The sequence below is a fragment of the Melanostigma gelatinosum genome (genome assembly GCF_949748355.1).
Source record: "Melanostigma gelatinosum genome assembly, chromosome: 3".
Taxonomy (NCBI): Eukaryota; Metazoa; Chordata; class Actinopteri; order Perciformes; family Zoarcidae; genus Melanostigma; species Melanostigma gelatinosum.
The window spans coordinates 27,456,221-27,480,983 of NC_136636.1; the positions used below are offsets into that span (position 1 = coordinate 27,456,221).

The window sequence follows — 24,763 nt, forward strand, 5'->3', positions numbered from 1 at the left end:
GAGTGAATTCTAATTGAAATGCTTGTGATGAAGCCAGGCATTTAATAACCTCTGTTTATGTGTCAGACATAATGATTATGTCTCCTCTCCCTCTCTCCCCCCCACCCAGCACCACCCTTTCAAAATAAAAGCCCCATGGATTATTTGTATTCAAACAAGCTCAAAATTAGACTTTTTTTGTTAAAAAAATGAATGCTCTTACTAATACTGCGACAACTACTACTGCTGCTGCTAATATAGTATTACTACTACTGCTACTACTACTATGACTTTTGCTGTTGCTACTATTACTACTACTGCTTTTACTGCTACCATCAATATTATTACTACCACGACTGCTATTACTACCACTACTACTATTACTTATACGACACTTGCTGCTACTACTACTGCTATTCATGCTACTACAAGTAGTAATACTACTACAGCTATAGTACGACTGCTACTTGTACTACTACTGCTACTTCTTCTACTGCCATTACTATTACTACTACGACTACTACTTCTTCTACCACTACTGCTATTTCTACCACTACTACTTATACGACAACTGCTACTGCTACTGCTATTCATGCTACTAAAAGTAGTAATACTACTACAGCTGTTAGTACGACTGCTACTCGTACTACTACTGCTTCTTCTTCTACTGCCATTACTATTATTACTACTACTACTACTACTTCTACTACTACTACTGTTATATTAAATACTACGACCAATACTACAGCTATTACTATGACTGCTGATACTACGTCTTCTACTACTTCTTCTAATTACTAATACTTCTACTGCTAATAATACTTCTACTACAACTAGAAATATCACTACTGCTACTACGAGCACTTATTCTAATGCTACTAATCCTTCTACTCATAATACTTCTACTACAACTTCTACTACTACAAATATCACCACTGATGAAATTTTTTTCTCACAACTACTACTGCTGCTAATATTTCTAGTATTACTACTACTTCAACTTTTGCTGTTGCTACTATTACTACTACTGCTACTGCTACCATAAATATTATTACTACCACTACTGCTATTACTACCACTACCACTACTATTATTACTTATACCACAACTGCTAATACTGCTATTCCTGCTACTACCAGTACTAATAACCAGTACTAATACTACTACAGCTATTAGTATGACTGCTACTAGTACTACTACTACTGCTACTTCAAAAACTGACTTTACTATTACTACGACTACTTATTATACTACTACTACTGTTATATTAAATACTACGACCACTACTACAGCTATTACTACGACTACTGATACTACTACTTCTACTACTTCTTCTAATTACTAATACTTCGACTACAACTTCTACTGCTACTACAACAAATATCACTACCGCTGGAATTCTTTTAAGCAACATAAACCGTTCAGCTCTTTCAGGAGAGGGGTGACATGACTTCATATTTGTAATCTTTCAACTTTTTGAATTATTAAGCTTTTTGCAATTTTTAAAAAATCTATAAAATCTATTTTCAGCAATGTTTTTGAGATTCATTTCAGCTTTCAGCATTCCAACGCCTTTCCAGCAGGAAATGCATTTTCTAGTTGGACTTATTGTCCGGTTTTATTTAACCTTAAATCCTCTGGTTTAACAGGCTATTTAGCTTAGCTATTTAACACCCGGAGCTATCTCAACCGTCTGCACGACTCTACCGAATGCCTGTTATTCTCATTCTAATAATCACCCACACAATTCCTTTATTCACTCAACGCAAAGGCCCGGCGAGTCAGTTCCCAAGAACCGGAGCCCAGGAGCTAACGGTTTTCGGGGCTAACTGCCAGCCTACACTACACTGGCCGTCTAAACTTCATCAATACATGAAGCTACTCGGACAGCTATGTTATTGCACCAAGCTTCCTGTTGGACAGTTTTGTGCTGCATATCAGCGGTCTCTGTTTCTCAAGAGCAGGCCAAATAAGGAATCCATTCATAACATCGCACCAACCAGCCAACCACATGTAATCCATCAAAACAAGGAGCCTTCAACAGCCAGAGCTCTCAGGTTCATTGCCTTTGCTTCCCATTGTCGAGATGACCGATCATGAAGCAGCGACCCCGCTTTCAAACGCTGTTGTGGAAAAAATAAATTGCCCCGAACGAAGAACAACCCCGCCGCCAGAGCAAAGACTCCCTACTGCCAAACTATGGAAGCAAAAATAAATTGTAGGCTTTTCAAGCAGCGAGTGTTGAAGTCGCTGGAATCCAGTGAGTTTGTTCCCAAACCACTCCACAATAAATTCTGCTGGGATTTTACTGACCGCAATAGGAACACAGCTGTTTTATTTTTGGTGACATATAACATATCCCTTGATGGCCTCCTTTTTGCACAACACAAGCACATATGATGTGTGTTGTCTAATCTCCAGGTCACCTGACATGATTTTGCTCTGCCGTGTTCCCGCTGTAGAACACTCTGAATGCGTACCCCTGTGGCTCTGACCACACCCCCAGCCCGATGGCCAGCAGGATGGCCGTGGAGATGGAGACCATATTGGACAGCCCGTCCGCCCGTCTCACCGCCGTGGCCGTCAGCGTGAGGCGGGGACACACCATCGCCTTCCTGGGAGACTCCAAGGGGAACCTGCACAAGGTAGCGTGAGGTCACAGATTTTAAGCTGTGCACGGACACACACACACACACACACAAAAAAAAGGTGTACTTTGAATATGCCCTTACTGTTATTTTGCAGATATTCTGCTGTTATTGCTGGAAATATGAAGTAATAGTCTGGCACACTCTGCAACTTGTGTCATCATTTTGAGTTCAGGCCCTATTTGGGTAACATTTGTTGGGTGTTTGACTGTAATACCTGTCCCTGCACAGACATGGTAGTCACCCCAGCAGACACTCTTCTCTGTTCACCTCCAGAGGCCGGCCGCTCGCTCTCTGTTCATGTGCCAACCAGTGGAGGTCTAAAATAGTCTCGGTGTGAAGAGGCAGGCAGGCTGATCTCAGCACTCCAGAAATAATCTCAGGAGTCCTGCTGCATCTTTACTTATGTTTCAACCTTGATTTTCCCTTTGTACGAACTCAAATGATGAGAACATAGATCTCAAAACATCTGTGTGTGCCGGGTAGATCAGTGCCTCTGGTGACTCATAGCCATTAAAAAGATTTGAAAACATCTGGCTCATAGATTGATGAGTCATAAGGTACCTGCTTGTAGAAAAAGGGAAAGTAGTTGAAGTTAGATTCGAACACTGTTATTTATTATTCTGTTATCAAGTTTGTCTTGACTGTTTCCAAACTATTTCTGTTACCATGGCCTGATGAACCTGTTAATTGGCTCAAGGGAAGAGAGGAGCTGTGGGCCCCTTTTTCCCTTCAGTTGGCAGTTGCCCACTTTGCCTGGTTGGTAATCCAGCCTTGGCTGTTACTATTTTTTTAGATTAGTAATTCTCATTGTGACTCACTAGATATGATTTAATAACGTGTTAACTTGCCCAGCACTAATATAAATGTATAAATGTATTACGGTACATTTTTGTCTACATTTCTCTTTGAGATGTTTTTTTTGGTACACGTAGTTCCATCTAATGTTCATCCAATACAACTTTTTTAAACTCATCAGATTCAGTTTTTGTTTTGACACCAACCCAAACTAGAAAATGCATTTCCTGCTGAAAATGCGTTGGAATGCTGAAAGCTGAAATGAATCTCAAAAACATTGCTGAAAATAGATATCCAATTTTAAAAAAATTGCAAAAAGCTGAATAATCCAAAAAGATTACAAATATGAAGTTATATCACCCCTCTCCTGAAAGAGCTGAACATTTTGATATTCGAACGGTTTCTGTAGCTTAAAAGAATTCCAGCAGTCGTGATATTTGTTGTAGTAGTAGTAGAAGTATTATTCGCAGTATAAGTATGAGTAGCATTTGAATAAGTACTAGTTGTAGCAGCAGTGATATTTGTAGTAGCAGTAGTAGTAGAAGTTATGGTCGAAGTATTTGTAATTAGAAGAAGTAGTAGTATCAGCAGTCGTACTAATAGCTGTAGTAGTATTAGTACTGGTTATTAGTACTGGTAGTAGCAGGAATAGCAGTATTAGCAGTTGTGGTATCAGTAATAATAGTAGTGGTAGTAATAGCAGTAGTGGTAGTAATAATATTTATGGCAGCAGTAATAGCAGTAGCAGTAGTAGTAATAGTAGCAACAGCGAAAGTTGTAGTAGTAGTGGTAATACTATAAATATTAGCAGTAGTCGTAGTTGTCGCAGTATTAGTAAGAGCATTCATTATTTCAACAAAAAAGCCTAATTTTGAGCGAAATGTTTAAATACAGTTAATCCATGAGGCTTTTATTTTGAAAGGGTGGGACTGGGTGGGGGAGGGAGGGGAAGAGGAGACATAATGATCATGTTTGACACATAAACAGAGGTTATTAAATGACAGGCTTCATCACAAGCAGTTCAGTTAGAATTCACTCTCTGGGGCTTTTATTTTGAAATGGGGTGTGGGGGAGAAGGGGAGAGGAGACAGAATCATAATGTTAGATAAACACAAACCGGTTATTAAATGACAGGCTCATCACAAGCATTTCAGTTAGGATTCATTCTGTGGGGCTTTTATTTTAAAATGGCATGTGTGTGGGGGGGGGGTGGAGGAGGGGGGAAAGACCTCTAAAGATCCCTAAGACCTGAATGACTGTATGAGAGACACAGAGAGATAGAGGGAGAGGAGTGTATGTGCGCGTGTGTCTGTGAGTTTATCAACATCACTAATTGGCTCAATCGCAAACACCTGTGTGCCTGAAGCCATTTGAAAATATTCTCCATAGAGATCCTATTGAAAAAATAAAAAGCTTAATAATTCAAAAAGTTTAAAGGTTACAAATATGAAGTTATGTCACCCCTCTCCTGAAAGAGCTGAACATTTTGATATTCGAACGGTTTCTGTAGCTTAAAAGAATTCCAGCAGTAGTGATATTTGTTGTAGTAGTAGTAGAAGTATTATTCGCAGTATAAGTATGAGTAGCATTTGAATAAGTACTAGTTGTAGCAGTAGTGATATTTGTAGTAGCAGTAGTAGTAGAAGTTGTCGTCGAAGTATTTGTAATTAGAAGAAGTAGTAGAAGTAGTAGTATCAGCAGTCGTACTAATAGCTGTAGTAGTATTAGTACTGGTTATTAGTACTGGTAGTAGCAGGAATAGCAGTATAGTATGGCAGTTAGCCCCGAAAACCGTTAGCTCCTGGGCTCCGGTTCTTGGGAACTGACTCCCCGGGCCTTTGCGTTGAGTGAATAAAGGAATTGTGTGGGTGATTATTAGAATGAGAATAACAGGCATTCGGTAGAGTCGTGCAGACGGTTGAGATAGCTCCGGGTGTTAAATAGCTAAGCTAAATAGCCTGTTAAACCAGAGGATTTAAGGTTAAATAAAACCGGACAATAAGTCCAACTAGAAAATGCATTTCCTGCTGGAAAGGCGTTGGAATGCTGAAAGCTGAAATGAATCTCAAAAACATTGCTGAAAATAGATTTTATAGATTTTTTAAAAATTGCAAAAAGCTTAATAATTCAAAAAGTTGAAAGATTACAAATATGAAGTCATGTCACCCCTCTCCTGAAAGAGCTGAACGGTTTCTGTTGCTTAAAAGAATTCCAGCGGTAGTGATATTTGTTGTAGTAGCAGTAGAAGTTGTAGTCGAAGTATTAGTAATTAGAAGAAGTAGTAGAAGTAGTAGTATCAGTAGTCGTAGTAATAGCTGTAGTAGTGGTCGTAGTATTTAATATAACAGTAGTAGTAGTATAATAAGTAGTCGTAGTAATAGTAAAGTCAGTTTTTGAAGTAGCAGTAGTAGTAGTACTAGTAGCAGTCATACTAATAGCTGTAGTAGTATTAGTACTGGTTATTAGTACTGGTAGTAGCAGGAATAGCAGTATTAGCAGTTGTGGTATAAGTAATAATAGTAGTGGTAGTGGTAGTAATAGCAGTAGTGGTAGTAATAATATTTATGGTAGCAGTAGCAGTAGTAGTAATAGTAGCAGTAGTAGTAATAGTAGCAACAGCAAAAGTTGAAGTAGTAGTAGTAGTAGTAGTAATACTAGAAATATTAGCAGCAGTAGTAGTTGTGAGAAACACATTTCATCAGTGGTGATATTTGTAGTAGTAGAAGTTGTAGTAGAAGTATTATGAGTAGAAGGATTAGTAGCATTAGAATAAGTGCTCGTAGTAGCAGTAGTGATATTTCTAGTTGTAGTAGAAGTATTATTAGCAGTAGAAGTATTAGTAATTAGAAGAAGTAGTAGAAGACGTAGTATCAGCAGTCATAGTAATAGCTGTAGTATTGGTCGTAGTATTTAATATAACAGTAGTAGTAGTAGAAGTAGTAGTAGTAGTAGTAATAATAGTAATGGCAGTAGAAGAAGAAGCAGTAGTAGTACGAGTAGCAGTCGTACTAACAGCTGTAGTAGTATTACTGAATACTGAATGACTGTATGAGAGAGACACAGAGAGAGAGAGAGGGAGAGGAGTGTATGTGCGCGTGTGTCAGTGAGTCTGTGTTTATCAACATCACTAATTGGCTCAATCGCGAACACCTGTGTGCCTGAAGCCATTTGAAAATATTCTCCATAGAGATCCCATTGAAAATAAAAAGCTTAATAATTCAAAAAGTTTAAAGGTTAGAAATATGAAAAGTCATAGCAGACCTCTGGTGAAAGAGCTGAATATTTTAATAGTTGAACGGTTTCTGTAGCTTAAAAAATGAAGGAGAAGCGGTGCGACGGACGAAATAGAAGAAGTTGAATAAAGATTCGAAGAACAATAGTTGGAATGCTTAACAGCATTCCAACAATTATGCCAAGAGAGTGGACAGTATTCACATTTAGTGGCTAGCCGCTAGCTCGGCCGTGCTTGTGCATTTCGTGCTTGTGCATTCTGTAGCTTAGCACCAGTACGGAGGACTGGAAGTAGTAAATTCTAACTTGTCTTAGAATAACAGAAGCTCATTCTGCTTTAAAGGGGATGCCCCTGCTGACTCCGGGGTCCCACTCACTAGAAATGTCCGAAACTTTCAGTCACAGTGAGCAGCCTGTGAGCGCTCAGCTCCATGGCTGGATCATGTGAAGCTCCTCTGAAGTGACGTTGTCCTCTGCGAGGCTGTCAGTTTGATTCCCAAGGTGTGTGTGTATGGTCACGATAGGGTCATGTATGGCAGCGTCTCTGTGGGTTCAGACGGCGGTCAGAGTGAAGCTCCTCCAGACGCAAGGAGACACAAGGAATGTCCTGATGTGGAAGAAAAGTAAAAGGGGAGATTGAATAGAGAACGTGAGCTGAGCAATGTATCACACCAGGGTTGGACTTGTTGATCACAGAATACATTTGATGTTTTTATGTTGATTTGTAATAAGTGGACTAGGCTAGAAGGTCATTGGAGCAGGGAGGTTTTGCGAGGCCCCTTGATATCAGGAGTTTACAGATCCACACACAGTCGGCTCTTTGTGTGGCTTGTGGTTGAGGCCGAGGCCCCCCCTGCACATGCAGAAGTGGCACAATGACAGCCATTAACGTATTTCTGCACAGTTACGTCACACAGAGCCAGAGCCAGCTCAACAGCGCGCCGCACATCACTGCGACCACAAAAAGGAGCTACGTGCTCCAGTTGTGCGCTGTCACCGCTGACTGGCAGACACGTGCGCTTTCCAACAGAGCGACTCATTCAGAATGATGGCGAGTTACTGGTCAGAACAGCAGACAGTGTCACTGTCATTAATGGATGCATTGTCAGTCACTGCAGCCACCAACAGAGAACATTTCAATTGAAACTGTGGCAGCACCCTGTTCACCTGCTGTACTCTGTGTGAAAGAAGTATGACCGCTAGAATCTGGTGTGGTCGGGCAGAGAGAACAAAGTGAGCAAACATTTTCATAAAGCTTTTTCTTTTTTTCTTTCCTTGTGTGGAGGAGTAAATATTATAGGAACAAAGTTGTTATTCCTCAGTTGTCTTTCTTTCATTCATTCATTCATTCATTCATTCATTTCGTCATTAATTTACAGTCAGTCTATGCCATCTAGTGGCTGTCAAAATTAAAGTGACCAAAAGATAAATAAACCTTTGTTATTATTTAAATATGTCAATGTTTACGTCTTGTATAAAGGTTAGGGGTGTAACAGTTCACAAAATTCACGGTTGGGTTCGGTACGATACAGTGGAGCTACGGTTCGGTACGTTTCGGTACAGTAGAAAACTATAAATGCCAGAGAAATGTACTTGATTTTAAAATATATTTATTCATTTCAACTAACATCATAAAGTTATTCTTTGACTTTGAACAATGATGGAACTATACCTGAGTGACCCATCTTCTGGGGTGTCTTCTTAGCAACACATAAGCATAAAAAACAAAAACTGCTCCTTAATGTTATGTAGTGTTGTTACTTACATCTTGCTTACATCTTGTATTGTTACTTACATCTTGCAAAAGAGATTTTTAATCTCAATGGGACTACCTGGTTAAATAAAGGGTTTTTTTTTTTAAAAAGAAGAAAATCGTTTTGTTTTTTTTAAAAGAAGAAAATCTTTTTTTTTTGTTTTAATTCAAACGTATTGTTCGGTTCGTCATGCATACCGAACCGTGAGCCTCGTACCGAACGGTTCAATACGAATACGCGTATCGTTACACCCCTAATAAAGGTATGTTCGGACAGAAGGCAAAGCGTGTCATTTGTACGGAGATGGCCGCCGGATCACTTGTGCACTCTGTGTTGAGTGATTGAAAACCAACAATGTACTAGCTGTGCACATGTGAGCTGTAAGCTAGCCAGAGTCGCATCTCCTTCATCTGTCAACCTGCCAGTCCATCTGTCTGTTTGCCGCACACCAATTGTGGGATTGGAAGTGTATCAGTGCATTTGCGTGGCAGCTCGAAAACTCATCAGAAACTCTGGTTGTTTTAGACATTTCCCTCCAGTCGCCTCCACACCGACAACAGCTGTGCCCGAGGCCTTTTATTTTTGGGTTGTCCATCCATCCGGTCCATTCTCATGAACACATCTCAGGAACAAATAAAGGAAATTTCAGAAAATTTGGAACAAAAGTCCACGGCCAAGTCAAGGATGAACTGATCAGATTTTGTTGATCACAGGTCACGGTCACTTTGACCATACGTCCGTCCCATTCTCGTGAATCAAGCCTCATGTTGTGTCTGAACACGTCGTGCTGTGTCTGAACACGTCATGTTGTGTCTGAACACGCCATGTTGTGTCTGAACACGCTGTGTCTGCTCACATGCCCATGTGTACAATCAAATAAGTTTCTGTAGCCTAATTGTTGGTCATACTGGCCCTGAAGGGATCAATTTGCTGTTTTTACTGATTCAAAGCTCTTCACTAAGTTCATATCACGTTCCCTTATATTTTCCTGTTGCTTGAAACACAATCTAATCTTCGACCCTCTCCAAGTGTTGTTGACCTCCAGTCTCTGGCAGGTAATCATGGTGCAAAGTGATTGGCTAATTGCAGTTAGCTGCTTGGAATAACTGGAGGGCTGAATGGAATTAAGATGGAGTTCAAGACACAGGAGCCAGTATGACATTCGGGGAAGTCTAATTCCTGAAACCTCACCAGTCTTATAAACGGTTGCATGAAGACGTGTTTCTGACCGGCTGGTATATAGCTTCCAGTTCAACTCTGTCTTACATTTCCCACTCCTCTCTTGACAGTCTTTATGTTTTACATCTTATTTTACATATTTTGTGTTTGGCTCAAATTTTACCCTGCCCTCGAAAAACCTTGAATTTGTAGAATTTTGTGTCCCTTCCACTCCTCTTTCACTTGTTCAAAGAAAGGAATGTCATTTAGTCATCTGTTGTGTGGTTTCACTAATTTGCTGGAATATGAATGCACATATATCAAAGCATGGACAGTCTGTCTTTGAGGAGCTGTGGGATCAAAGAGTGTCAAAGCTAAACTCAAATCCTCCACATACCTGGAGGACTTGGATTAGGCTGGCATCATCCTGGCCCGCATCCCCATATCATATTAATCACAGCCTCCATTGTCAACTACCACACACACACACACACACACACACACACACACACACACACACACACACACACACACACACACACTGATATCCTGTGAAACCTGAACTCACAGGGCAGGAGGAATCCTGACCTGTGCTGGATCTTCCCATTAGGGTGATTGTGTCTTTCTTCCAGCAGAGTTCTCCTCACAGTGGAGGATCTCACCAATGACATCAGATGTAATGAAGCTGATGTTCAGGCTCCTGTAAATAACATCAAAGGGCTGATGTGAAACAGTTGGCCAGGCTGCCCTCCCGTATTAACCCACATTACAGCAGCTCCGCAATTTTAACAGGCAGCACAATCATGGAGGCCTCCTGATGTTGTCTGGTTGTTTCTGGGCTCTGACTATTTGGATTTGTCTCTTTGTACTATAATGCAGAATTTCTAATCTGGTTGCATTTCTTTTTAACACTTCATTTCCTTTTTATTTTTGTGGTTATGTCAAAATACAACTGTGTGCTAGCACCGTAGAGTATATAAAAGTGGATGTCGTCACCGTGACGTTACCTATTGGTTTGTGGAATGCCGTTATGAAGCCTGGATTTTGGCACCTTGGCCGTCGCCATCTTGGTTGATTTTTTTGGAGCCAGAAGTGAACCTATTTGGATGAGAGCGTGGAGCTATGGAAAAATGAGGGGCTAGGTAACGTTAGCATAACAAAGCAAAGTCCAGCTAGCGCTAGCTTGATTAGCAATGTGCAGACATAATTCACGTCAACTGTGATGGCATGCTAATTTTGACAAGCAAGAAACAGGCTTGTTTGTTCTGTACTTACTGGGAAACAAAACAAGGGCCGACCCCTAAGAGAGTCTTTTAGTACACCGAGCTAAGCTAACGAATCAGATATGGTGAGCACAGACACCGATATCTGCTGGCTTGAATTAGTGCTGACATATAAATAATAGCACAGACTTCTTGAACAGTCTGTTAGTACAATGAACTGCACAGCAAGCCATGTGATTTGTCTCATAGCTGCATGAGACATTCTCCAAAAGGCACCAACACCACAACCACGGCCGAGCTAGCGGCTAGCCACCTAGCACCCACTTGACACTCCTAGCAGCCACACCCTTAATTATGCATAGCTCTAAGCTTAATGTAATTTAAATGGTTGAGTTGCAAAAAGATTCACTCCCCATACAGTTGTTATAATCAGGGAAATTAGCTTTAGAGACCTAAACTGTCTGTTGTTATAAGCTGTACGCATGTTTGTTTCAGCTAAAGTTGGGCATTTAACTTCTTCTTCTTCCCATTTCTCTCAAACTTTGGACAAAACAACCGATCGCAACATCCATTTTTCAAAAATTTGCGCCATTTCACAGGGTCACATTTTGCATTGCAGCTCAGTGCATATTTGTATGTCTATTAAATCCTTACATAACCCCAACATTCATCTGTGTGTGCACATTTCCTCAGGTGTTCCTGGGGCCAAACGGCGAAGTGGAGGAGTACTCCGTCATGTCCATTCAGCAGAACACAGCCATTAGTTCGGACCTCATCCTGGACCAGAAAGAGGAACATCTCTTCATCATGACTCATAACATGGTATAAGCACACGCAGATAATTTGCACTCTTATAGCCTCATTTCATGCTTTGTTTTCTCAACGCATCCTTCCTGTCATGTAGTTGTACAGCTAAAGGGAAATAATTCAGACTCTCTTGTTTCTGCCCCAAATAGCAGCCTGTAGTTAGGATTATTCTAATGACCATATTTTCATTATGCATTGTTCCACTGGAAAAAGTGGGCCACCCATTCTTTTTAATCAGATTTCCTGGAGCTTAGTGAGCACGACTGATCATGATTGTGTTTTCCTGGTTCCAGCTGCAGAAGAGGCCCGTGGCTGAATGCCAGCAGCACCCAGACTGCCACTCCTGCCTGCTGGCCCACGACCCCTACTGTGGCTGGTGTGTCCTGGAGGGAAGGTGAGATAAACCACCTAAAGTCCTAATCTAGCATCATATAATGTGTGGCTGAAATTGAATTGAATTACAACAGAATTCTAATTTCTGACTTCAGAAAACAGTCTCAGAAAACATCTCTGAATAATACTAAACCTTTGTAGACTCCAGTCTATGTAACCTCACCTGAACAGCAGCCACCATTGCTACAAATAATAATTACAGATAATGCTAATTGCTAAGACGTAGCGCAACAGTAGAAGAAGTCGAAAAGCGTGTTATGCCACTTACGCTGCAACGTCTCTCTAAAGTTTCCTATTTAAAGTTTACGCTCCTATTGCTGATGATGTTTTTATTTCTAGGAGGAAAAATCATATTGTTATCAAAAGTTTGACATTCACAGATTTATTATAAACACTATTGACTGAATTGTAAAATGTAAAATACATTCTCACGTTGCTGTGAAATGTTCCTTCTTGAATATTATGAATATTACTGAAATAAAAAGTGGAGTGCTGATATGTAGTGTTGTATCAGCTGCTGGCACGCTTGTTAGTTTTCAAAGTGTTTTTGCCAAGTCATGTTTGAGTGTGCTCCAGTGGGGTTGCGTTTGAGTCTGACGAAAGAAATCTTCCTCTCCCTCCCATCTGTGTCTCCTCCCCTCTCCGCCTCACCCTCCCTCTCACCTGGATGTTTTTCTCTCTGCTCCTCTCTTACCATCCTCACTCCATCGTCATGTTCTTCGTGCCTTCATAACAGTCCCATTTGTAAAGTTTCGTTGTTTGGAATCTGTTTCCTAGTTCAAGTAAATTTTTCTCAACTTGTCACACACTACTTTTATTAGATAGTTTTAGAAGCAGAAACCAGACCCCTCTGCCAATCACAAAATAACATGGTAACAGTCCAGGAAGGAGTTATTGTGCAGTATTACAATCACAGTATGATTTATGGATTTGCAGTATACACCGAAGGTCATTTCCATGCTTCAAGTGTAAATGGTTTTATAACTTAAAATCACAACACACAGTGACGATGATGTCAGTGCGTGCTTTCCCTCGCAGGTGTGTGTTGCAGTCGGAGTGTTCTCGTGGGAAGCAGCCGGGTCAGTGGCTGTGGAGCTTCGACATGGAGCAGCAGTGTCTGGCCGTCCAGGACCTCAACCCCTCCAACGTCAGCAGGAAGGAGAGCAGGATGGTGAGTCTGCAGCACAGTGACACAAACCCGAGCAGCGACGGAGCAAAACCAAACTCCAGACGTACATCTGCCGGCCCGTACATACATCTGCAAAGGATCTAAGGGAGGATGAGCAAAAGCATCCTTTCTGGTTTCTGCTAATAAAACGTCCACCTCAAGCACCTACAGGCCTTTTCCAAGAATATCTTGCAATACCCCCCCCACCCCCACCCCAATGATAACAGTCTCCTCACATACCAAAACACCGTACACCCACATATCACCTCGCCGTAAGTCATCCAAGAGTCCCTTATCTGCCGGAAGATCAACTGTGCGCTGGCTAGGGATACTGTGTGTGTGGGAGTGAGAAGATAGTGTTCAGAGCCCTGTCATGTCCTGGTGCTGGAGAGAAGTTACAGCATCTGTCATCTGTGTAGAAGATGGTGCCTGTGGATAGCAGCAGAGGCAAAAACATTTGTACAATACACAAAGACAGTGTTGCATCATGGGAGACAAGAACATTTCGTCCTTTAAGTCTAAGTACAATGGGTGGGTGTGAGGTAGACCAGTTGGGATCACATGCATATTTCCCTGGAATTGTAAATGTTAGAGATGCACTGATACAAGTACAAGTACTAACGTGTAGAAAAGAGGTTCAACACAAAACTGGACAAACAGATCAAGTACCAAATCAAGAGGTAAATCTAGTCATATTTATTATGGCATGGCAGAAATGATGTGGGCCATTAAAAGCAGCGTCATGATGCTGGTGCAGTGCCCTTTAGGAGCCGACTGCTTATCTGCTAAGCAGAATGCCCACCGCATTTGAGCAAACTTTGGAGGCCAGCTATAGCAAGACTGTATGGAGAATGAAAACTCTGAAACTTTTGCTGGCTTGATCCAGTGATGTTTGGAGATTTTGGTGACAAGTGTGTTGGGGGAGCAGTGGAGTAACAGATTTTTTCTGAAAATTATAGTTCAATAGTTAGACCAAAACGTAACATTCATGGTTATACCGCCACCATCTGACATTTCTGCTTTTCTGTGTCTCATGAGATAACAGCTTGAATATCTTTGGGTCTTGGGTTTGTTTGTTGGACAAGTCGAGCAATTTAATGACAGCTTGAGCTTTTGGAAATCGTGATGAAAATTTCTCAATATTCCTTAGACCGGCAAGACACAATGCCCGATTGCTGTCGAAGGCTGTGCCTGTGGTGTTAGTCGTGTTGGGCAGGTGGCCCCTCCCATCAGTGTATGCGTGGGTGTGATTGGGTGAATGAGATGTTGTGTAGAGCGCTTTGAGTTGTTGGAAGATTAGAAAGGCATTATACAAAAACAAGTGCATTTAATGCTTTAGCTTAACTTACAACAATATAGTTATCCTAGAACTGATATTTGGACAGAATATGTTTGCTGCACACTCTGATTGACATATGATATCTTGGAGCTGTAGACGCTAACACAAACACTACATGACTGAGGAGGGACGGTGGGGCCAAAATAGAAAGAAGAGTTCCGATATAATAATAAATAAAGTATGATTCATGCTCCTGCAGCAAGGGAATCCATTTCAGTTTTCAAATCAAATGACTTCACATTGACATTTACATGTGTCCAGATCCGATGAATCAGTCACCATGACCTTCAGTGTCCTCTGTAATGGCACAGGTGTGGCCTCAGTAATGCAGAGGTTTCTGTCCGATAACTATATTAATAACTAACAGTTTATGCTCCAGACGGGGAACTAAAGCCGTAATCTATATTGTCGCCGAAGCCACCAGGCTCCATCGGAAAAAAACAGTAATTTTATCTGGTGGAACAAAGAAATTGCTGATCTACTGCTGCCTTGATCAGAGATGATCTTATGAGCTCCATTTCTACATGTATAAATGTGGTTTAGATGTGGTTCTAAAACAAACATGGATCTGATGAGGGTTTTGAAGTCTCACACATGTACAGTAGCGCTGTCTGAAGTGATCTAATAGGAGTTTGAATCTGTGTTTGTTTTTTTGGCTTTCGCCAGGTGTCTCTGTCAGTCGCTGGACTTCCAGTGTTGGAGAAAGGCGATTCCTACTCCTGCTTCTTCCAGGATAGTCACAGTCCTGCCGCTGTCACCGAAACCGGGGTCACCTGCCATTCTCCCGACACCAGCCGAGTACCCGCGGTGCCTCCGGGACAGGGTGAGTGCTCCTCAACCGCAGATCTGAACGGTCTTTGTTTCTGGAACAAAACTGAAGTTTAATTACCGGTTTGAACTTTTCAACTTTGTGACAGGAGGATTTGGCTGCATTCTGTTATGAGATTATTTTTGTGCATGTTTGCGTGCCCAGGCAGACTACACACGTATGCAGTTCAATCCCTGCGTCCATGAATGTAGGCTAACCCAATCCATTTCCCCTAAAACCATCTTACATAGCAGGGAGTAATCTGTCATTTAAAGCATACAACTCCCAATAAATGTATTTCATCGAGGGATTCTATGCTCGATATGTGCTTTGGTTTTCCCTAGTTTGTGTGATTGTTCAGTGAGCTAAGAGCTGCTGTTGTTATAAGTCAATGATAAAAGAAGATTTAAGGGGCTTGTTAATAAAAACTGAACCCTCTACAGAGGTCACCCTCACCATAACATTCACATGATTTGTGTGTTTGTTGTGTCTCTCTCTCTCTCGCACGCACGCACACACACAGGTTCCCATGCCAGCATTCCTGAAACTTGCAGCTTGTTGTAGTTCTCAGGGTGCGGGGCTCAGGAAGAATCAGCCTGGGGGGGGGGGGGTTTACTGAGATATGGACACACAGGCTGCATTTAAGGATCTATCTGAGGGTTAGTGCCAGTGCTTACTTTATAACAAAAAAGGGCAACTGTTGCTTTAAAGTTGGAGATCAAATTCTCGCCTGACTGCTGCATTTTTAACAATGCTTCTCATTTGAACTGATGCAAAAACACATTTTTTAACTCTGGGTAGGCTGGACGATATATTGTCCCAGGGAAAAGTGAGATGAATTATATTGTCTGAATGTTATTTTAAAATATATATATAAAAAATAAAACATATAGATAAAATAAAACTATGCAGCTAAAACAATAACTAAAATGGACTCTTGGGCTCCGTTAACAAAAGTGTGCAATGTCTGCGCTATGCACAAATCTTCAAATGGTCGAAAAAGGCTGTTTATTCTGGCACAACGTTTTTATGTAAACAAGCACAAATGTAAACACAATGGGCAATGTTGAGGTCTTCTCCATATATTGTACGATAAATGTTCACGGTCACATGGATTGGAGGCGACCGGTACATTTTTTTATATCACCCAAACTGTGTGTAGTAAACATAGTTTGCTAACCGACTTCCTTGTTGCGACTTAGCGTGAGCCACGAGCATGAACGAAGGCAACCCAGAGACTGTAGGTGTAACCGGTAAAAATCCATAAACCAACCTCCACAGGGCAGAGGAGGGATTGTAATTATCTGTAAACTCATATCTCATATTCATGGTCTACTTTGTCTTTTTACAAGTTATTATTACAAGCATTATAAAGGTTGAATGTCCTGTAAACTATTTGATTTGGTTGCAAAAAAATAACTCAAAGATTTTTAAGACCTCCTGTTTCTAAAACATTCAAAACAAATTGGCCTCCTTAGTATAATCCCTAGACATGTAAATGGTGTTTTTATCAGTGAACTATGCGAGACAGTCAATAGATTGCTCGCCAAGTTCCAAACATTCAGAGGTGCACGACCAAGCGGCGCGACCACTTGCGTAGTTGTGTACTCAGTTTTCCTGTGCAGTGAGGAGTTACTGCCAACACTTTAGGCGTGCTCACAGTTTTATGCACACAGCCTGTATCCAGAAACCATGTAGATAGAGCAATGTTGTCCTGCACCTGACCTCAGACATTACATCAGTGTGTACAATATTATTGTCACTAATGGTCAAAACTATGAAAACAATATCCAAATGTAATAATCCACAATGTTGTATGAAGTGTACCCATGCAGCTTTAAAACGTGTTCTGTGTTGAGCAGTGTGTGACAGAAGGGAAGCCTCTGAGGCCTGTCCTGTCGCTGTCTGCACATGGCTCTATTAGACCTCTGTGGACCAAACCTTCTCTCAGAGTTTTGGGAAACATCGTACTCATCCCAGACTTTCCGAATCGGAGACGATAAGCCCTGGGAGAATATTTCCAGAGGCCCGTTCGCTCAGTGCAAACATGATGGGGTTTCCTCACGCTGTCTCTCTGTGTTTTGTGCTCCTCAGACTTCGTCACAGTCACCCTGTCTCTTCGCTTTGGGGACGTCACCATCACAGCGAGGGATTTCACCTTCTACGACTGCACTGCTGTGAAGCAGCTGTCCGGCAGCGTGCCGTGAGTTAACCATGATTTATCTGCTCTCCTGTCTCCTCCCGCTCTGCTCATTGCAGATCTCGTAATCAAGTCTCTATCTATGTTGGTCTGAATTTTGCACCCTGTTCAATCTTTGTCCCTCCATCAATTCACCCATCTGTCTTTTGTCTGTTTGTCCATCCTATTTTTATCCTTAACTTCATTCAATGAAGTTCTCTCACTGAAGTATTCCAAACCCTCATATCTATTGTAACGTCATGAGAAGTTCCTATGGCTGGTGGGGGTGGTGCGAGGGAACTAACAAAACCAGGCAAAAATCAAAGGTTTTCAGAATAAGGTCACGTTTTATTCTTATTCTGCTCCACAACTCAGGAAAGTCTCTTCATCAAAAATCCAAAACAAACAAACTAAAACATCCAAACGGAGATAATGCGTCATTCAACAGAACCGTACTAGACAAAAACTCAACTTAAAGTGTCCTCTGCTTTCTTCCGACAACCGGGTCTTCTTCCTCTGAAAACCTCCTCACTGTGGTTCGGAACTTGTTTCCAGGTAGGTCTCCGTGCTCCTTCACGCCGTGTGCTCTCTCTCCTCTCCTCCTGCAGCCCTTAAGTCCGGCCTCAATCAGATGGCCTAAACACCTACACCTGGGTGAGTGGTGAGGCCTTCTGGGAGACGGAGTTGTTGCCTCGGAGGCCATCTTGTGGTGTGGCTGCTGCTCCTTAAAGTGGAAGTAGCACCCATCTACCACCTGGCCCCGTGTGATGCCACACTATACAAACCTCAGGCTGAAGAATGCCACGTCCGTTTGATTTGATCACTAGCATAACCTACTCTCCTTGCTACGTCAGGCTACCCGCTCCACTCCGTTTGTGGACACGACATCCTGCTGTCGGACATCAGCAGACCACAACATATCAAATGTAGCAGTGTCAGATGTTGTATTTGGGACCTGAAACAATTAGAAACTCTGAATACAGCTGCAAACATCAGCAGCGTGTCATCGGAGCAGCAACGCACTGGCAGAAATATAGAACAATGATTTGACATCTTTTAAACAGCAAAGTGGCCCATAGATGGGATGAAGGCAAGATGTGACAGCTATGTAGATGGACAGAATGTTGTACGGGTGATGCTACGCTGTTAGATACAGCACTGGATCTCCTGTGGACAGAGACTTACATAAAGACCCTGAGGCAGCTGTTGGAGTGAGAGAATCTACTTTTTTTTTTTGCATTAAGGTATTTCTCTGTAGGGTCCTTTCCAGCATGATGTCAGACACTTATAATAACAAACTGAGTCTGTCAGTGGCAACAACAAGCTCTTTTATTGGACGAACATTGACGTTGAGGAGTTGCCCCAAGACATTACATTGCAGTCCATTTAGTAGCTGCAGTCTGCAGCCTTCTCCCTCAATACTGGATCAATCTAAAACATTGTTTCCCCATTAGTCACTTAGACACAAAACATGGGATAGTATGGTCCAGGTTGTTCCCCTTTAAGTCAAACAGGGTACTTGTCCCTTGGGAAGACGGGCAGACTGCAGTATCTGTACGTGGTTCACCGGTCTGAACCGCTCAAGGATTTCCTTCCTCCCTAAGAGAAAAGTCTTGGTGCGAGAAAATTGGTGAATCCCATGAATTCTCTTCTACAAATGTGTTCCTGCATGAAGCCATTGATTATTCATCTTTTCGTTGTTCTTAAGCTACTTTCAGTAGGCTCAAAAAACAAATAATATCCCAAATAGCTGTGTAGCACTCCTGCTGGGTCAGGAATTACAGCCACATAATTCTATCAGTACACAGTGAACTGGGTGCTCTGCAGGTGAGGACAACTCCCAGTAACAGAAAGGGAAGAAAGCTGCTCTATTTTGATGACTTGAAGAAGAAGTTAATGATGAGCCCAGATCAAGGTGAACATCACTGTGTGGAATGCTGGTTTCTTGTCCTTCCTGACCTCCTCTGTGTTTCCACACATGCTCGCTCTATCAGCCTCTCTCTCTCTCTCTCTCTCTCTCTTCGTCCGAGGTGGCCCGCCTCTGCTCTGATAAGAAACTCAATTCAATTACATCACTGACCTTTTTTTTTTTTTACCACTGGGGCCACATCGGCAGCAATTGGATTACTCTGTGTGGTACACACTATAGTAGCTGTATCTCTTTTTGTCCTGCAATACTTCTAATATACCTCTCTTCATCTCCTCATACCTTTACTTATTTTTTGTCACCTCTCTGTAATGTCCTTCCACTCCAGGCCGTTATCTTTGTCGCTGACCTGTACATCCTGTCGTTTCTGTGTGCAGTTGCCGTGGTTGCGTTCTGAGCCAATGGGGCTGTAACTGGTGCGTTCACCAGCACCTGTGCACCCACAAGCCCACCTGTGAGGAGGGGGTGATCATCTACAACCAACATGTAAGTTACACAGAATGCACTGCACCCACGGAAGACGCAAGTCTTTTCTGTGCGACTTTCATCATCCGATCACGTCAGGACGTATAACTGTGAAGTCTGTACGCTTCCAGATGGGATGTTAGCCAGAACACATGCCGGGGGGGGGGGGGGGCGGGGTCAATGTATCAACTGTCAACCAGAGGTCTCCTTCATCTTCCCCCAACACGGGAGTAAAAGTGAAGAGAGGAGGAAAACCGAGTCTGTCTGAGTCCTGTTAAGTTCCTGCTGATTAAAACTGCTTCAAAATAAAATATTTTAGGTAACAAAATAACAAGGGACTTTTATTGTGAATAATTTATAAGAAATTAAATGTGTTTACCACTTAGCAGCTATTCTTCAATAAAGCAGTTCTACTAATACTGCAGGGAGGAAGAGTGAGCAGCAAATAGAACGGAGGACTTTTATTGTGAAGAATTTATAGGAAATTATGTGCTCATCCAATGTTTCACTTCCTTTGACCAGGAAATGTATCCGATCACTACCTGATCAGGCAGGTAGCATTGAAGTGTCAGTTTGGACACACATATGGACACAGCTGAGATCTGATCTGGTGAATCTGATCACAAGTCACATTTAAAAGAATATTGTTTCTACGGCATAAAATACACACAATCACAACTGGTGTACCTTATTACACATAATACATTTGTAGTCTTAGTGTACAAGTTATTTTGGATAAGTGTAAGTCGATCACACACGAGCCAAAGGGTTAAATTGACTAGAGTTTTCTGACGTGGGTTGCTGTAGATCAGAGGAATGGTGTGAAACCATTGGCTGGAATGTGTTCCTCTCATCACCTCCACACACAGTGTTCCTTTCAGGAAAACATCAATTATATCTTGAATACACATTCTCTCCTCTTCATTCAACTGCTGCACAACACAGTCACTCATTTACGTTCTGAGATAAAAACGGTTGCCGAACAAACAAAAAGCTTCGGCTACGGGTTCAGTCATGATACTTTTTCAAAATAAAAGCACTAGAATGTGTTGGTGGCTTTGCACTGACTACTTGAACCTGGTAAGTAAATGAATGGTTTTCCTATTTAGATTTTTGGATACATTCATCAGTGCCCATACATGTTATGTTGGGCCTCAAATGCCAAAACAAGCATTTACAGAAGTCATTTCTGTGTCATAAGCAGTAGTAACAGCAGGTCATGTTTAACGTCACATTTAAGTTCAGTTATTGGTTTTTCCATTTCCTCTCCTCCATTAGTGTTTTTTTTTTTTTTTTCGGTCTCACCCTCTCCTCATGTCCTTCCCTCCTCCTCCCTCCCCCAGTTTAAACTCCCCACCTCGGCTCCTCCCACAATCAAACCCATTAAAGTCATCACAACAGCCACTACCACAACAGCTGCCCTGACAACCAGCACCACGACAACTCCCACAACTATCGCCACGACAACAACTATCGCTACAACAACAATCTCTGCAGCCCCCGTCACTGTGGCAACCACTCAGGAGCCAACCACCCCTCCTGCACCCACTACTCCGCCCGCGACCACCACCAACCCCGAGCCAACATCCCCACCCATTACCCTGCCCCCTCAGCCTGCCAGCACCCTATCTTTCACCACACCAGCATCCACTCAACCTCCACCCCCAAAGGTCACCACCGGCAAGGAAGAGGAGACTGAAGTGGGAGAGCTTTTTGTTGACACAGACGGTGCCGCTGCCACACCCACTGTCGTCATGGTAGCCACGGAGTTGGTGCCAGTCACCGTGGCTGATGGTCTAAGTGGAGATCTGGACCCCGTGGTGCCTTTGCTTGTCCCGCCCCACGAACCGGATTCCTCCCCCCTGGAGGTGGTGACGGAGGCACCCCCGAACAACACCCAGGAAGCTGAGGGAGCTCTGAGCCTGGGGGAGCCTCCCACCCGGGCCTCATCCGGCTTCCCCCTGCCGACGCCCTTCCCCTTGGGCGAACCTGGCGACTCCGAGCACCACCTCTACCTGGACCTGACCCAGACTCCCACCCTGATGCCCACACAAGACTCCCCTACTGAGGCAGGAATCCCAGGCACCGACCCTGAGGTGCTCCTCTGGCCAGAAGAAGAAGACGTACACGCCGAGAGCGCCGTCCAGTCAGAAAACAACACAGCCACATTTTCCGCTGCCACCGTGTTGTCAGGTGACGGCGAGGTCGACCACGCCCCCCCACCCTACCCCCACCTGCTGGATACTGACTCAGAGCTGGACTACCAGTATGATCCAGCTGACGCCTTCCTCCCGGTGAGTTCAGCCGCCCTCCTCCTCCTCCTAGTTCTTCTTCTTCTCAAAGCTTCAGCAGCCTCCCAGCGCTCCCAGCTCCTCACTAGACTCTGTACTCCTGCCCTTGGTTCCCTGCTCCTCCTCCACTGTCTGACACCTGCATTCTTTTTGTTATTTTGCTTTTGCTCCCAAGAAAAACAGCCAGCTGCTGTTTTTTGATTTACATTTTACATTTAATCTGCAATACTTTTAAAAACTAACTTTGGAGGTTTTCTGTTGTGTGTGTTTGCAGTGAATGATGACGGTTACATTCACTGTGGCACGCAGCTGTGCACACCTGGATCGTCAAATTTTTCCACAAGTAAACTCATGCCGTTAGAATGATTTGAAAGATGTTATAATCACTTTAATAAATGACACATTCATGTAAGCAGTAAGTAGTTAGTTTGATCTGCAGCATCACCGTACCACCTCACTGGATCAGAGGAAATAGTGTGCGTGCATGTGATAGAACCAGAGAGTGAGGAGGGGGGGGGGGGGGGCTTGTGTTTATACTTTGCCTGTGTTTATAGGGGGACGAGGGCTCCTATGTCAGCTGGGGTTCTTCAGCTTGTCCCTGCGTGGAGAAGGTCCAGGGTTCATCACTGCTCCCTGTCAGAGTGGAGAGGAAGATCACCTTACTGGCTCACAACCTGCACCTCTACCAGGTACCCCACACACACTCACATTTACACACTCTCAGCCTCAATACATGTCAAGGATGATTCTATCTGCCTGGCTGGTGATCCCTGCACCAAACACAAGTCTTTGTGTGTTCAGGATACGGAGCTGGACTATGAGTGTGTGCTGGTCATCGAGGGGCAGACGGTGGTGGTGGACGCATACGTGGAGACTGATGACATGAATCCATCAAACTTCGACATCACCTGTCAACTACACCAGGTCTGTAAATGTGCGCGCACACACACACACACACACACACACACACACACACACACAAGAGTTCTGTGTTGGTTGATTTACTAGTGGGAACAGCAAATTGTGGTTTAGTACTTAATAGTTCCCAGAATACTGCAGGCAGCAAAACAAACTATTGTCGTTTTAATGAAGTCAATCATTTTCTTCCATCATTCTATGAGCAATTATGATCTGAATTAGTCTTCAAATGGCAAAAGTGAAAGTAGCTGGTTACCTGCTCTACAGCTCTTCATCGAGCAGCTAACTGTGACTGTTCCTGACTATTCCAATAAAATGCAGAAAATTACCATTTTTGTTGAGGCATTTTTTGATGAACGATAGTGGTCAGTATCAACTCTCTGATAAACGCATTACATTACTTGTAACCTTATAATAAAAGTCAACTGCTGTTTTGCCATGTAAATGCTTTTAATGACAAGTTACAGTAGTGGGAAATGTCACACAGTTCATAATACTGCAAAATATATAGATATTGCAATACTTTCATCAGTGGGACAGATGAAACAATTCACTATTGTTTTACCTCATTAAGCTGGTTAGGATGGTTTGCAGACATTTATTTAAATGAAAATCTTTGAGATTAAGTAGTGTCCGAACCACTGTGGTTCGGGCACTACTTAGGTCATGTCTAGAAGGTAACCCACAAGATGCGAAACTGTTGCAAGATGGTTGAGGTCTCAAATGGTTGAGGTCAGACATTTAACTCCAATGGTTGAGGTACTTTTTTTTTTTAATTAAACCATCTTTTGTCCAGTACACATATTTTGCTCCAGTGGAGGAATACAATGCCATGGTGTATGTGAAGAGGAGGGACACCTTCCATGTGGACAGCTCTGCTGATCTATACGGTGAGAACCAGTTTTGTTTTGTATGCACTCAACATACGGCTATTATCCTCCGGTAGTCTTCTCTCCAAACACACTCAATGTCAACGCTCTTGCACACTGACTGATGCTGCTCCTGTATGACTGCTCTGCCCTCAGTGACACTGTATAACTGCGCTGTGGGCCGCTCTGACTGCAGCCGCTGCCACACAGCCGACCACAAGTATGGTTGCGTGTGGTGTGGTGGTGCTCAGGCCAGCTGCTTGTATTCAGACTCCTGTAGCGAACCTATACAGAAGACTTGCCCCGCCCCCGTCATCCACTCCGTGAGTACTGACCTTTGACCTCTTTGCTCGTTATTTTCATTCCTTATTTAAAAGAGGTCTTGAAGTTCTTGAAGTAATACATTGGCACTTGTTACAAGGGAGAGAGACCCTACCCATCCAGAAAGTTTCTAATTACATGATACTTCCCTCAGATTGAGCCACTCTCTGGCCTGTTGGAAGGCGGCACCATGGTGACCATCTCAGGCTCCAACTTGGGCCAGAAGGCTGAGGACATCCTCCACTCTGTGTCAGTGGCTGGGATTCCCTGCACTGTCATCCCCAGCCTCTACGAGGTCTCCTCCAGGTACAGACCGACATAGCATAGAAGAGATGTGAATTGAGCATAGACTACAAACATACTCTAAGGCATTTGGGTTTGTTGTTGTCTTTTTGTCTTCAAAAATCCTATAAAAATGTAAAATAAATAAGACAAAAATACTGCTATAAAGAAGAGCTGCAAAGATTGTTTTCAAAAAGCAACTGAC

General features: G+C 42.8%; 1 protein-coding gene across 1 annotated transcript in view; it reads left to right on the forward strand.

Moving 5' to 3' along the window:
• Window positions 1-24,763, forward strand: part of plxnb1b (plexin b1b) — a 154,875-nt gene that overhangs the window by 91,576 nt on the left and 38,536 nt on the right. Inside the window, exons 5-17 of the mRNA XM_079265954.1 lie at window positions 2,442-2,624; window positions 11,485-11,613; window positions 11,892-11,992; window positions 13,030-13,162; window positions 15,165-15,321; window positions 17,401-17,509; window positions 19,790-19,898; window positions 21,221-22,171; window positions 22,723-22,857; window positions 22,970-23,092; window positions 23,883-23,976; window positions 24,112-24,278; window positions 24,431-24,582. Coding sequence (XP_079122080.1) covers window positions 2,442-2,624; window positions 11,485-11,613; window positions 11,892-11,992; window positions 13,030-13,162; window positions 15,165-15,321; window positions 17,401-17,509; window positions 19,790-19,898; window positions 21,221-22,171; window positions 22,723-22,857; window positions 22,970-23,092; window positions 23,883-23,976; window positions 24,112-24,278; window positions 24,431-24,582 — 2,543 coding nt within the window. The remainder of the gene's footprint in view (window positions 1-2,441; window positions 2,625-11,484; window positions 11,614-11,891; window positions 11,993-13,029; window positions 13,163-15,164; window positions 15,322-17,400; window positions 17,510-19,789; window positions 19,899-21,220; window positions 22,172-22,722; window positions 22,858-22,969; window positions 23,093-23,882; window positions 23,977-24,111; window positions 24,279-24,430; window positions 24,583-24,763) is intronic.